The sequence below is a fragment of the Vollenhovia emeryi genome, unplaced genomic scaffold (genome assembly GCF_000949405.1).
Source record: "Vollenhovia emeryi isolate VEMERY1.0 unplaced genomic scaffold, V.emery_V1.0 DF939675.1, whole genome shotgun sequence".
In the NCBI taxonomy this organism is placed as follows: Eukaryota; Metazoa; Arthropoda; class Insecta; order Hymenoptera; family Formicidae; genus Vollenhovia; species Vollenhovia emeryi.
Window position 1 is genome coordinate 1 of NW_011966691.1, and position 13776 is coordinate 13776.

General features: G+C 51.4%; 1 protein-coding gene across 1 annotated transcript; it reads right to left on the reverse strand.

The window, feature by feature from the left end:
• Nucleotides 1-9636: 9636 nt before the first annotated feature.
• Nucleotides 9637-12759, reverse strand: LOC105556968. The gene has a single exon (XM_012004086.1). The coding sequence runs from the start codon at nt 12757-12759 to the stop codon at nt 9637-9639; it is 3123 nt and encodes a 1040-aa protein (XP_011859476.1).
• Between the last annotated feature and the right edge of the window lie 1017 nt (nt 12760-13776).

The window sequence follows — 13776 nt, forward strand, 5'->3', positions numbered from 1 at the left end:
GAGAAGCGAACTACTCACTTGCCGAAAACGTATTGAATCTAGTACGCGCGAGGAAGCCCCTTATATACCCCGTTCGCGCCCCCCACCTTTTTCCACACGCGAGTACGATCGCGCCGCCTGGCGTCAGGGTCGTCCAACACTCGCGTGTGAAAAACGATGGGGAAGGGAGGATTTAAAGAATTTAAACGCGATATCGTTGTAATATATTTATTCAAAGCGTTGATACACACGTTGTACAGGTCGGAGAAACTACAGTTCCCGCGAGCGGTGGTTCGTCGGCGGCTGGTACCTCGGCGGCGGCCTGTCCTCCTCGTCGTCATCGTCTTCGTCTATCACGAGCTCATCCGTCGACGGGTCACAGCTGTCGCCGTGCAACGCCTCGCGGCTGTCCTGCGACAGCGGCACCGCTTGGCTGCTGCTACCGCTACTCGGTCCCGCTTCGTTGCAATCGCACCGCGGGAGCGGCATTGGCACGGTCCTCGAAGGTCCCGCCGCCGCCGGCGACGTCGGCGACGTCGAGGCCTCTGCTGGATCGAGTCTGAAACGATCGAATCGAGTCGATGGTAAGTCGCGCTCGCGTGCTGTGCGCGTGCGCAGAGCGCGGAGAAAAATCGACGCGCGTCTTACCGTCATTTCTTCATCGGCGGCTCGTAGTCCTCCTCTTCCTTCTCCTTCTCCTCCTCCTCCTTCTCCTTCTCCTTCTCCTCCTCCTCCTCCTCCTCCTCCTCCTCCTCCTCCTCCTCGAACAGGAAATCGGGGATTTCGAGGCTCGACTCGGTGTCCAAAGGCGTCTCCGGGAACGGGTAGACGAAGGTGACAGTAGCGGCGATGGCGATGGCACCAATTGCGAAATGCTGAGGCTGGCGATGGTGGCGAGGGAACTACTACTCCCGTTGCCGTTGTTGCCACTGTCGCCTCCGTCGCCGCCGCCTGCCTCCTCGCCTACCTCGTCGACAGGACGGTGGTGGTTGTCGTCCTCGGCCATCTCTTCTATCCGACTTGCCGAAAGCCTATTGATTCTAGCACGCGCGAGGCAGCTCCTTATATACCCGTGGTGGCTCCCACTCCTTGTTCCACGCGGAGCGGCGGGTCGTCGAACTCGCGTGTGATAAACGGTGGGGAACGGGGTAGCGGCGGTAGCGTTAGCGGTGGCGGTCACGGTGGTATTGGTCGTCGTCGTCGTCGTCGTCGTCCCACCGGCGGTCATTTCCCGTTGTACGCCTTCTTCTTTCGGCGAGGCATCTGTCTCTCTCCCTCTCACGCACACACACACACACACACACACACACACACACACACACACACACACACACACACACACACACACACACACACACACACACACACACACACACACACACCCACACACCGCGGTTCTAGGGCCCGAAGAGCACACCTAGGTTGGGGTAGAGTCCCTGTAGTAAGAATCTGGCAAGAAACATTCTCCGTTTGATTGGTTTGACGCAAAATGGCGGAACCAATGAGGTGTCTCGAATCTGTACTCTGAACGCGGGATTATTATTATTATTATTATTTGGTTACCTTTGGTCTGTTCGTTATCGCTGCATTACTGCACTAGTGCAGTTAGTTAATTGCACTAGTGCAGTAATGCAGCGATAACCAACACACCAGACGCCATTTTGCGTCAATCCTTGCCAGACTCTTACTACAGGGACTCTAGGTTGGGGGGAACCCACTTTCCGAACAGCACTCGTTACTCACGCGAGGAAGACTAGTTGTCCGAACGAGCGAGGCGGCTCCTTATATACCCCATTCTCCCCACCTTTTTCCACACGCGAGTACGATCGTCGCGCGTAACCGCGGCGGGTGGTCCAACTTTAGCGTGAAGCAACTAGCGCCGCGCGCGATAGTTGGACGAACTTGACTCGCGTTTGAAAGAGTATCTCGCGACTCCCTTGACGGACACCGGCTCCGAGGTGTTGCGCCCCCCGGTGCGGGCCTGTTCCTGGTTCTAGACCTATGGATGGGCACGCGTTACCGACGCGCGTTGCGGTTCGCCCATCTTGGGGCGCGGTGTGCGCCGCGCTATTCGGTGTGCTACGTGCTCTCTGGCCTGGCCGGACCTCCCGGTGGTGGGCTTCCCGTCGTCCTCTTCTTCGTGGAGGACCTCGCGCGCGCGGAGTGCCTGGCGACCGGTGGCCTGTTGCGCGCGGATGCGCCTTGCGTGTGTGCGTGTGGAGGCGCCTTTATGCCTCCGCGCTCTCGTCCCGCCGTTGTTGGTGTTTGCTGTGTCGCTGGACGGACGTCTTCTCCGAGGTGCTGTCGTGCTCGTGCGTGTTTGCTGCATCCGCGGGCCTGCCGTGGGCCCGCGCCGTTGCACCGGCTGACCCGGTGGTGGAGGTGTGAGCGCGCGCGGGCGGTCTTCTGCGGACCTAATCTAGTTTTCCGGGTGCTCCGGGTGCGCCCGGTGGTGGTGGTGGTGCTGCTGTTTGCGCGAGTGTCTTACTCTCACCCCCCGCGCGGCCATGCTCGTGCTAAACTCAGTTTCGGTCGCGAGAGAGTGGATCGCGGTCCGATCGGGGGTTTTGGTTTTTAGGCTCTACGCTAGGTTGAGGTTTGTAATTGCGTGTTAACGTTGCGTTTCGTCTGCCCTAGGTTCTCCCTGGGTACGCGTGCCTCTCCCTTCGTGCTCCCTGGATGGAGGACGCGCGACGTGCGCGTGGCTCGGTGCTCCGTGCTCCGCGCCGTCGGATCGGCGTAGCCGCTTCGTTCGCCGCTGCTGGGTGACGCTGGGCGATCCCGCTCCCGCTTCTTCGAAGCTCCTGGTGAGACTCCATCCTCCTCCTCCTCCTCCGGGTGGTAGCGGGGCTTCCCTTGGTCCGCGGCGTCGGTAAGTGAGGTGCACACAGGTTGGTATACGCTCCTCTCGTTATTTTCACCGTCGCAGCGGTGTACGATTAACGCGACGATCTCGCTACGCTACGTTAGCGCGTGGTAGTTGTCTCGTGTTCTAACGGAATCTTCTTCTCCCCCTTCTAGCGTGTAGACAGAAGCGTCATCCATCGGGGTGTTTCCTGGCTGGGTGGTTCCCGAATGCCGTTCTACGTTGGATCATTCCGCGACGTATACCGAGCGTTGCGCCGACGTCGGATGTGTCTTTGTGAGTGATTCTGTGTGTCGATATCAGCCGCTGAGTTAGCGAATCGACCAATTTTGTGCCTCGTTTTCGCTACCGCTCGGGTATCTCGCGTCGCCGAGCGTCGCGAACGTGAAAAAAGGTGTAAAATTATATATGTATATTAAAAAGTTGAAGAGTCGGAAGCGATGGCACGCGTCTGCTTCGACTTTTCATTTTTTTCCACCTTCGGGTCAAAATACGAAATCTCGAACCAGACGTTCCTCCTCGCTTCCGACCGTTCTAAATTCAAGTAGCAATCATTACACACCTCTCTGAAAAAGAACGGCAGCGGGGATAGTCGCGTTACCGAAATATATGCGATTTTGTGTCGAAATAAGCCGCAAACTTAGCAAATCGACCCCTTTTTTGCCTTCTTTTCAACAATGCTCGAGCATCTTGCGCTGCGAAGCGTTGCAAACGTGCAAATAGGTGTACAATTATGTAAATTAAACATTTGAACCGTCGGAAGCGACGGCACGCGTCTGCTTCGAGTTTTCATTTTTCGCACCTTCGGGTCAAAATACGAAATCTCGAACGGGACGCGCTTCCTCGCTTCCGACCGTTTTAAATTCAAGTAGCAATCATTACACACCTCTCTGAAAAAGAACGGCAGCGGGGATAGTCGCGTTACCAAAATATATGCGATTTTGTGTCGAAATAAGCCGCAAACTTAGCAAATCGACCCCTTTTTTGCCTTCTTTTCAATAATGCTCGAGCATCTGGCGTGGCGAAGCGTTGCGAACATGCAAATAGGTGTACAATTGTGTAAATTAAAAAGTTAAACGCTCAGAAGCGACGGCGTGCGTCTGCTTTCTGTTTTCGATTTTTACGCCGGGTGAAAACATGAAATCTCGAACGGGACGAGCTTCCTCGCTTCCGACCGTTTTAAATTCAAGTATCCGTCATCGCATGCCTCTCTTAACGAGAACGGCATCGGGGATAGCGGCGTTACCGAAATACATGTGATTTTATGTTTATATCAGCCGCTGAGTTAGTGAATCGACCCATTTTGTACCTCGTTTTCGCTACCGCTCTTAGAACATATATGATATGGAAGGGGAATAGGGAATTGAAATGTGTCCGGAGGAAGCGAGAAAGAAAATCGTAGTGGCCTCTCTCTTGTGAGCAACTACTCGAAAGTGCGCATGCGCGCCATTTCAATAGTTAAATGTATTATACACTCACACACACACCGATACTTGTGTGACAGCAAATGGCGCGCATGCGCACTTTCGAGTAGTTGCTCACAAGAGAGAGGCCACTACGATTTTCTTTCTCGCTTCCTCCGGACATATTTTTCTCTCGAAAACAATAGGCATTCCCCTTCCATATCATATATGTTCTAAGCTACCGCTCGGGTATCTCGCGTCGCCGAGCATCGCGAACGTGAAAACGGGTGCAAAATTGTGTAAATTAAAAAGTTAAACGTTCAGAAGCGACGGCGCGCGTCTGCTTTCGGTTTTCAATTTTTGCACCTTTTCTTTTCTCCGAGAGTAGGGGGAAATGCCTTTACGCATTCGACACAGGGCAGCCGGACCACTGTGGATATGCTGGACTCGCCCGAGAAGCGGGAATACCAACTAAAAACCCCTCTCTTTGTACCGTCCTCCGCATTATAGACGAGTCTCCCTGTGGTCATCGCGCGGCCTGGAAGGCACGGTCCGAGCCATTTTCAAAAAAATACCGAAACCCACAACAAGAGTGTGTGTTTCGGCACCGCCGGCATTAGCGTCACCCGAGATATACCACGGGGAGGTTGCACGGTCGGATTTATATCTCTGCACGCTATGCATTGTGGATCAGGATCCTAATCCGCACTACTAGTGTGCGTGCGACGTTCCGGATGCTTTCACATGTAGCGTAATTGCGTAGCGTAACCTTGCGTATCACCAATCACACGCCACGCAATTTACTCTACGCAATTTACGCTCCATGCGAGAGAATCCTCAGGTGGTGCAAGTGAACGTCACACATGCGGTTAAATCTGCCTGCTGCTTCTACCGCTGGCGCCGCCGTCCTACTGCGCCGGCCCGTTCTTTTTCGCGCTGGTTACGAGGCGCGGACACGTCCGCTTGTTCGTCGCCATCGGTAGCGGCGGGCAGACGATGCACGTCTTCCTCCTCTTCGACGCTGACGGCGGTGGCGGCGGTGGCGGCGGTGGCGGCGGTGGCGGCGGTGGCGGCGGTGGCGGCGGTGGCGGCGGTGGCAGCGGTGGCAGCGGTGGTAGTGTCGGTGGCAGCGGTGGTAGCGGTGGTGGTCCCACCGTCTGCCATCTCACGCTGTGTTCAATGCGTTTTCTGCGCGGCATCTCTGTCTCGAAGTAAACTCTAAGACGCGAGCTTCTGAAACATAAAAAAAAACAAGAATGGTTAGTACAACCGACCGAGGGACACAGGGCCTGCGACGAGCGCACCTGGACAAGAGAGAGAGCCAGGGCCCGGACGAGCGCACCTGGGAAGGGACTGTTTTACTTACCCGCACAGAAGAGTTATTGTCCGTAGAAGCGCGAGGCAGCTCCTTATATACCCCTGGCTCCCCACTTTTTTCCACACGCGAGTACGCCCCCTATCGGCGGGTGGTCCAGCTTGCCCGTAGCATCCATCTTGTTTTTGGTTTTTCTCGGGTTCGGGTGGGGTTTTTCGAGTCGCAGCGCACGCTCGACAGCGTAGCGCCAAAACGGTAAGAGATAGAGGGTCGGGGTCCGAAGGTAAGTCGTAGCCCCGAGTGCGGCCATTTTTGTCAACCACCCCCACCCCGTCCTCTACTCCTTTCGGAGTTACAGAGGTTTGAATATTTCAAACGCGAATAAAAAGGAAACCTCTTAGTCGAATGATCTGAAAAAAATATATGTCGTGGCCTATCTCGTACGACTCGACGAACTCTACAATATATATATATATGTGTGGGATTTTTTACTTAGCCCACAAAGTCCTGTTTCTCACAACCACAACTCACGGATAAGATTACAAAGAAAGCTTTATTCTGAGTCTATTACAAATATGTGTCTCGGTCATTCCCGATACGCGCAACGACTCGCAACGATAGTCGCACTTTTATTACTCGCAGTGATACTCGCAGTGATACTCGCAGTGATACTCGCGGAGATACTCGCGATTCGTTATAGCTCACAACTCTCCGAAGGTTCTCGCAAGACTCTGGGAAGTCACACTCTCGTCCTAGCTCAACGTACAGATACACACGCTATATTTATTTCTTCGTCCGCAACGCGCTCGACCGCCGAATCAACTCGCGTCGTTGCTTGCCCGTGCGGCGGGCATTTAGACTATTTAGAGGAACATCGAATATCCTACATACATATATATAGGTATATATATATATGCTTTATTACCTTTAGCATACAGCCAGAAAGTGGGACTTGGTTTACAAAAGTTCCTTAACCCATGACTGCGTTTCCACCGAGGGTCAGAGTCGGGCTAGAGTCGGGTCAGAATCGGGTTGGGGCAAGCGTTTCTGCGGTGGAAACACCAAACCCCAACCCGATTCTGACCCGGTTTGGTGTTTCTACCGCAAAAACGTTCACCACAACCCGACTCTGACCCGACTCTAGCCCGACTCTTACCCCTGGTCCACAATCTTGCTTTAAGTAAGCTGTAAGGCTTAAGCCGTAAGAAATTAACCCATCACAGGTGAGAGTGAGGGGAATAAATGCCTGTGACTGGTTAATTTCTTACGGCTTAAGGCTTACAGCTTATTTAAAGCAAGATTGTGGACCAGGAATTACCTTAAGTTTACGGCTACGTCAGCCTTAAGCGCTTACGGATAGTTGTCTGCCATCAGCCATAGCGTACGGACGTGTAGTATAGAGCTCCTGGATAGGAGTATCCATAGTGTGGCTATTGTTGCTAAGTGGCATATAAACTAAGTGGTATCGCCGTGTTCGGGCGTGATTCATATAGTGGGTGAAAGCGGAGGCAGAGTGGAGACCTTATTAATTACTGAGGAATTAACACTTTAAGTTGGAATCGCTGCTACGTGCCGTGTCACCGTGGCAAGATGGCCGGCTCCCCCCACTCACTCGCCTCTACGTGATTGACTTTCCATCTGGAATTATCCAGATGGAATCCAGCCCTTTTCAGGGCTTAAAAAGGACTTGGTCGGCCCCGTGGTGGTTCTCCGGACGTTACTGGCGCGTTAGCGGTGGGTTTTCCTCGGGACCACTTCGTTTAAAGTGAATCCCTGGGGGACGGTGGTCGCGACCGCGTGCTTAGTTTCGACCTTCAAATCCCTTTCGGGCTGGCGGTTCTCGGTTATCCGCATGTTGAAAAACTCGGTACTTTATGGTCACTACATAAGTCTGTGTACGCTCCGGTGGGCGTTTAGTGGGTGTTTGACAAGATCGGGAGCCGTTTCCGGCTAAGTGTTTTTCGCGAATAACACGTGAACCGGGCTACCTGGAGCGCCGGCTTCAGGGTGGCTCGTGTCAGTGGAGGGCCGCGCGTCGTTGGGCGGCACAATATTTGGGGATCGTCGGAGAACGGGTGGAGGGGTCGTTATTGGCGCCGTCACCGAAGGCGGGTGCCCTGGTGCTTGGGGTGCGGCCCGTCTTGCGATCCGGTACCGTTGGCGGTGGCGTCGGCGCGGCGGCGGTGCGCGGCGGTATAGCCGCCATATTGTCGTTCGCGTCGTGACGTGGCGGGTCGCCTCCTCGTTTGGCGGGAGGCGTGTTGCCCTCCGAGGGTCCGCAGTTCTCGGGGGGTGCTCCGCGTGTGGTGCTCGACCCGGGACATTGATGGCGGCGGTCGCCGGGGTCGCCTTTGGACCCGCCCTGTGAGGGTGCCGTCACATGCAGCGTAATCTGCGTAAGCGTAACTTGCGTCAAACGGCGTCAGCCAATCAAATCGCCTGACTACCATTACGCAAATCCGCCTAGTTATTTTACGCATTTTACGCTTATTGACAATACGCCAAATCCAATTTTTGCGTAAACTGGCGATGTATATTAGTTACGTGTATGTAGTTACGGACGATCACCACATGGTTAGTTCTGTCTGGGCCGTCAAGCGATTCACACGTCTTCCGACGGAAGATAAATTTTTGATCCTGCGGGATTGCATCATCCCGCGCGTGGCCCGGTTACCGTATTACATCGTTCAATTCACTACATTCCAAGCAATACCATTAAATCTATTGGTTCGACGTGGCCGTGTCGGCTCAGTGTCTGTGAGCCGGGAGTCAATAACCAGAGAGGAAGAAGAAGACCACATGGTTAGCAAAAATGAGTCAAATTCGGGTAAGTAACAAATTCTATATAAAGTTTTTAAAAATAATGTAATAGACATAATTTGACACACCATTTACACAGTATGACAAATTAATTTCAAGGTTATGCCCGATAATTATGGTATTATTTTACTTTTACATGTCTAGTCTAGTTTCAGCAACCTTCCAGATAACATACATTTTTTTTTTACGTGTGGAAATCCTTTATGGATACCGAGCTGTGTACGCTTGTGTCGCCTTGTGTCGTAGTTGGAAAGCACTGGGGTCGTACACTGTGTTACACAGTGTCGCCTGTGTACGTTGCTGGAAAGCACCCGTTATCTGGGCTGCTACAACTTATACATTTTTACTTATATATTTTCTTTTTTAATACAGCACAAATGTGGATATTGTGGATGGCTGTTTACTTTTGGCACAAACTTTATTAATCATGACTACTTCAAACATTATATTGAAGAAGTAGATCTGTTAGTGGACCGCTCTGGTCGTCGCGCGGTGATATCCGAGGAAGAGTTAAAACCCAGCAGGTTTTATCGTTAGATATAAAAGTCACTTTATTCGAAGTAAACTGTGTCGCTCCACTGTACAATGTCACGCTCGTTAGAGGAGACCTCGCTTGGCTCGACGCCGCCGGTTGCACGCGAGAGATGATCGCGAGTTACGCGCTCGGATTGTGCTAGCGGATTTCAACGCGTGTCGTGTGCGTACTTGTGCGAACTTCGCACTGGGCTGATGCGAACAGAACAAACGTCGCGTTCGTTCCTCCCTTTTCTTCCGGGCCGGAGCAGGCAAGAATTCGCGGCCGGAGCTACGCGTGAGACGGCGAGGAACTTCGAAACGTAAAGCTCCGTGATTGGCTCCAATATGTCTAGCGAAGACTATTGGTCGCCGTGCGGGCGATCACGCGATGCGCACCTGCGAGACGGTGGCGAAAACATCCCAAAAAAAAAGAGAAATACACATGTGCGCTGTACGACGAGTTTCGAGCGTTCTCGAAGGAACGCGCTTTCACTTAAGCTGTGCGAATAGCAATCATTGAATTCGCCGTTACTGGCTTCGCGAAGGTTCCATCTGCGAATATTCGATTCGCAACATGCCGCCCGCCTCGTATTCGACGGAATGCGAAACAACGGGGGAGGAGATCGCATAAAGGAGCGTCTTATTGACAAGATTATATACACTATGTACATGTTTGACTTAGTCTAAGTTTTACAATGGCCTTAGAGCTAATGAAGAAAGAGAAAAATCACTTAATACTAACGGGATTCTGCAGGTCCCGGAGAGTTGATAGACGCAGGCAACGGGCAGATCTTGGTTATTGGTCGTTTAAGCTCGGAATTGGCGGTGCGCACTGTGACGACGCGGACGCGACCGTCCAGTCCGGGATGGACTTTCAGAATCCTTGCGAGTTCCCACTTTGAGGGAGGAAGCAGGTTATTTTTGAGAAAAACTAGCTCGTTGACTTTAACATTGTCGTGAGATTCGGTCCATTTGACTCGCTGTTGCAATGAATGTAAATAGTCCGATGACCAGGAGCGCCAGATCTGCTCGACCATACGTTGCACGTGTTGCCATCGCGACAAACGATTCGCATTGATTTCGAGTAACGATTCTTCCGGTACGCTCGTGAGCGGTCTGCCAATCAGGAAATGACCAGGCGTCAAGACGGTCAAGTCGGAAGGATCGTCGCGGAGCGGAGAGATCGGTCGCGAGTTAAGGCACGCTTCTATCTTACATAATAGGGTCGCGAATTCCGAGCGCGATAAAGTACGAGCACCGACCACTCGCTTGAGATGGTGCTTCAGGCTTTTTACGCCTGCTTCCCAAAGCCCGCCGAAATGTGGTGCCGCCGGAGGGACGAAGTGCCACGTGACACCGTCATTCGCGAGGACGCTTTTTAGGAAGGGGTCACGCTTAAGAGCGCGAAAGCTGCGTTGGAGCTCGCGATCAGCGCCCTGAAAATTCGTGCCGTTATCACTATACATATCTGAGGGCAATCCGCGTCGGCTAACGACACGGTGAAAAGCCGCGAGGAATCCCTCGGTGGAGTAATCTTCCACGCACTCGAGATGGATCGCCTTCGTGGCGAGACAAACAAACACCGCGACGTAGTGTTTACTCCCCCTTTGACCGCGGCCGACGAAAGGCGTAATAAGCATTGGCCCGGCATAATCTATGCCCGTATGAGAAAAGGGAGGAGAGGGATTGACTCGCGGACTCGGGAGATCACCCATTAATTGCGTCGGGTTTTTTGCGGAATGCTTGCTGCATTTAACACATCTACGGATGTGAGATTTGATCAAGCTTCGCGCGGAAATGATCCAGTAATTTTGACGAAGCCATCTGAGCGTGAGCTGAGTTCCGCCGTGCAGGGAACGGAGGTGAGCTTGATCGATCAGAAGCTCAGAAATATGATGTCTGGGAAGAACGACTGGGTGTCGCTCATTGTAGCGCAAAGCAGAGTTGGCGAGCCGCCCGCCCAGCCGGATTAATTGATCTTTCCCGATAAAGGGATTGAGAGAGCGTAAGGAGCTCGTACGTGATACGGCGTTATGAGCATTCAGAGCCGTCCATTCGTCAGGAAAACAAGTCGCTTGAACCGATCGAAGACAAAAGACTGCAGCGTCGTGAATTTCAGACGCGGTCAAGGGCGTCGTAACGATTGCTAACGAGGCGGCTTTATTTTTTAAGTTTTGAACGTATCGACGAACGTATGCCGTAACACGAAGAAGTCGGATCCAGCTCGAGTAGGAGGTGAACAGATCCCACTCCGGAGTTGGATCGACTAGATGCACGGTAGCTTTACGAGCTTCTGACGATACCGTTTGCAGAATGTCAGCAGCATCAGGCATCGGGAGAATCGGCCATGAGGCCGGCGAAATTTTCAGCCACGGAGGGCCGGACCACCATAATTGGTGGTGAACGAGATCGGAGGCGGTAGAACCGTGAGAAGCGCAGTCGGCAGGATTGTCGTGAGAACGAACGTGCTGCCAATGGACTGAGGGAAGGCGCGTCTGCACCTCGGAAACGCGATTCGCGATGTAAGCGTTCCATTTGGATGGATGCTGTTGAATCCATGCCAACGCGATTTGAGAATCGGTCCATCCAAATAAGGGAGCTCGATTTAAGCGCGTAGAATCTCGTACCCACTCGAGCAGACGAGTCAGTAGAACGACGGCGTTGAGTTCAAGTCGTGGAACGCTGACGGTTTTTAATGGCGCGACCTTCGTTTTGGCCGCGAGGAGGTTCACCTGAACGTTCGTCTGAGAGTGCACGATTCGGAGATAAACTACGGCGGCGTAGGCTCGAATGGACGCGTACGCGAATCCGTGTAATTCGACGTCGAGTTTATCTTGACGCATCCCTGTCCATCGGGGAATGCAGATTTCACCAATGTTAGGCAAATCTGAAAAATAGTTGATCCACTGCGGCAGAAGATCGTCGGGGACTGGCGAGTCCCAATCAATTTTACGGAGCCAGAGCTCTTGCATTAACATCTTGGCCGCGATGACGATCGGGGACGCCCAGCCGAGAGGGTCATACAGCTTCGCGATAAATGATAGAACGGAACGCTTGGTATGAGCGGTCACGGCGTACGGCGAGATCACAAAACGAAACGAGTCATCACGCGGAGACCAAGAAAGTCCGAGGACTTTGAGCGTGTCATCGCGATTGATGGGATAATCCGAGGATTCACGTTGATCCTCCGGGATATCCATCAAAAGTTCGGCTGAATTCGCGGCCCATTTTCGGAGAGGAAAACATCCGCGATTCATTAAACCGACGAGTTGCTTGCGTTTGTCGAGCAGAGACGGAAGGTCGTCTGCTCCAAAAATAACATCATCGACATAGGTCGATTCTTCGATTATCGAAACCGCTTCGGGAAAATCTTTACCTTCGTCGCGAGCTAATTGCAGAAGGGAGCGCTGTGCGAGAAACGGAGAGGGTTTTTGGCCGTAGGTCACGGTGAGTAGGCGATAAAGACGAATCAGAAGACTTTCGGGTGGTCGCCAAAGGATGCGTTGAAAATCTACGTCGTCTGGATGCACGAGTATTTGCCGGAACATTTTCGCGATGTCTGCCATGCACACGTAAAGGAACAGACGCCAGCGTAAAATTATCGCAGCAATGTCTAGTTGCAGTTTCGGTCCCGCCATCAAATAATCGTTAAGCGCGGTGTTATCGTCTGATTTGCTAGACGCGTTAAACACGACGCGTAATTTTGTAGTGGTACTTGATTCGCGTAAGACGAAATGATGCGGGATGTATACCGGGGGGTATGGAGAGCGCTCCTCCATGTGCCCCATAGACAAGTATTCGTGGAGAAAACCGTGATACTGAGACGCGATCTCGGGCTTTTGCGAAAGTCGGCGTTCCATTTTAGAATAAAAAATTGAAGCCTTACGAAAGGTTTCGCCTATCTGAGGGGGACCGTTTTTAAACGGCAAACGCACAATGTAGCGTCCTTGCAAGTCGCGAGAATGCGTAGCAACAAAATGCTTTTCGCAACGTTCGTCCTCCTCCGTGAGAGAGGTTCGAGAGGGGATGCTCTCATCCTCCCAAAAACGTTGCAACAAGGAATTCGTATCCTCGCAGGATACGCAATTCAGAACGGATGCGGATTCTCCGGCTGGGCGCGCGGAGCCAACAGGACCGGAGATGATCCATCCTAAAACCGTACGTTGGCCCGTCGCACAGTGGTCTGGAACAGACAAACACTTGTTCAAAATAGGCTACAGATCGTATTTCTTAACCGATTTTAATGTTTCTTGAACAGAAATACTCGGAAATAAATTCTAAAGAGAACTGTGAGAGCCGAATTTTGATTTTTTGTGTTAGTGCAAAAATATGTAAGAAAAAATGTGTTAAACTAGCACTTTTCGACTAAATTATTTTTTATCTGACTCCAAGCTACTTTAACAACCTTACTATCGATGAAAATCAATACTGTCCCATCATAAGAAACAAAATAATTCAATAATAATTTAACTTAATTGTTATTAACAAATTATTGAAAGAAATTATGGTTCCTCGTGCTTTATCACAGAAATAATTAGTTTATTAACTTAATTGGTCTAAAATAATAATGATTTCTAACAAAACTTGATTGTAAACTAACAATATCCATTATTATAAACAATCAAATAAACAAATAGTAATTTTTAGATTTCTTATTTCAGGGTATTTTAAATATATGAATTAGTTACACGTGGAATCATAATTCCACGTGTAACTAATTCATGATCCAATAGACATTAGAATTACGTTAACAATGTAAATTTGTTGTTAATAACCAACTCACAAAAATATAATCAAATCATTGATCATGCTCGCGCGCGCGTGTGTAATGTTGTAAATAATTGTGTAAATTGTTCCTGCGACAGGAAATATGTTTA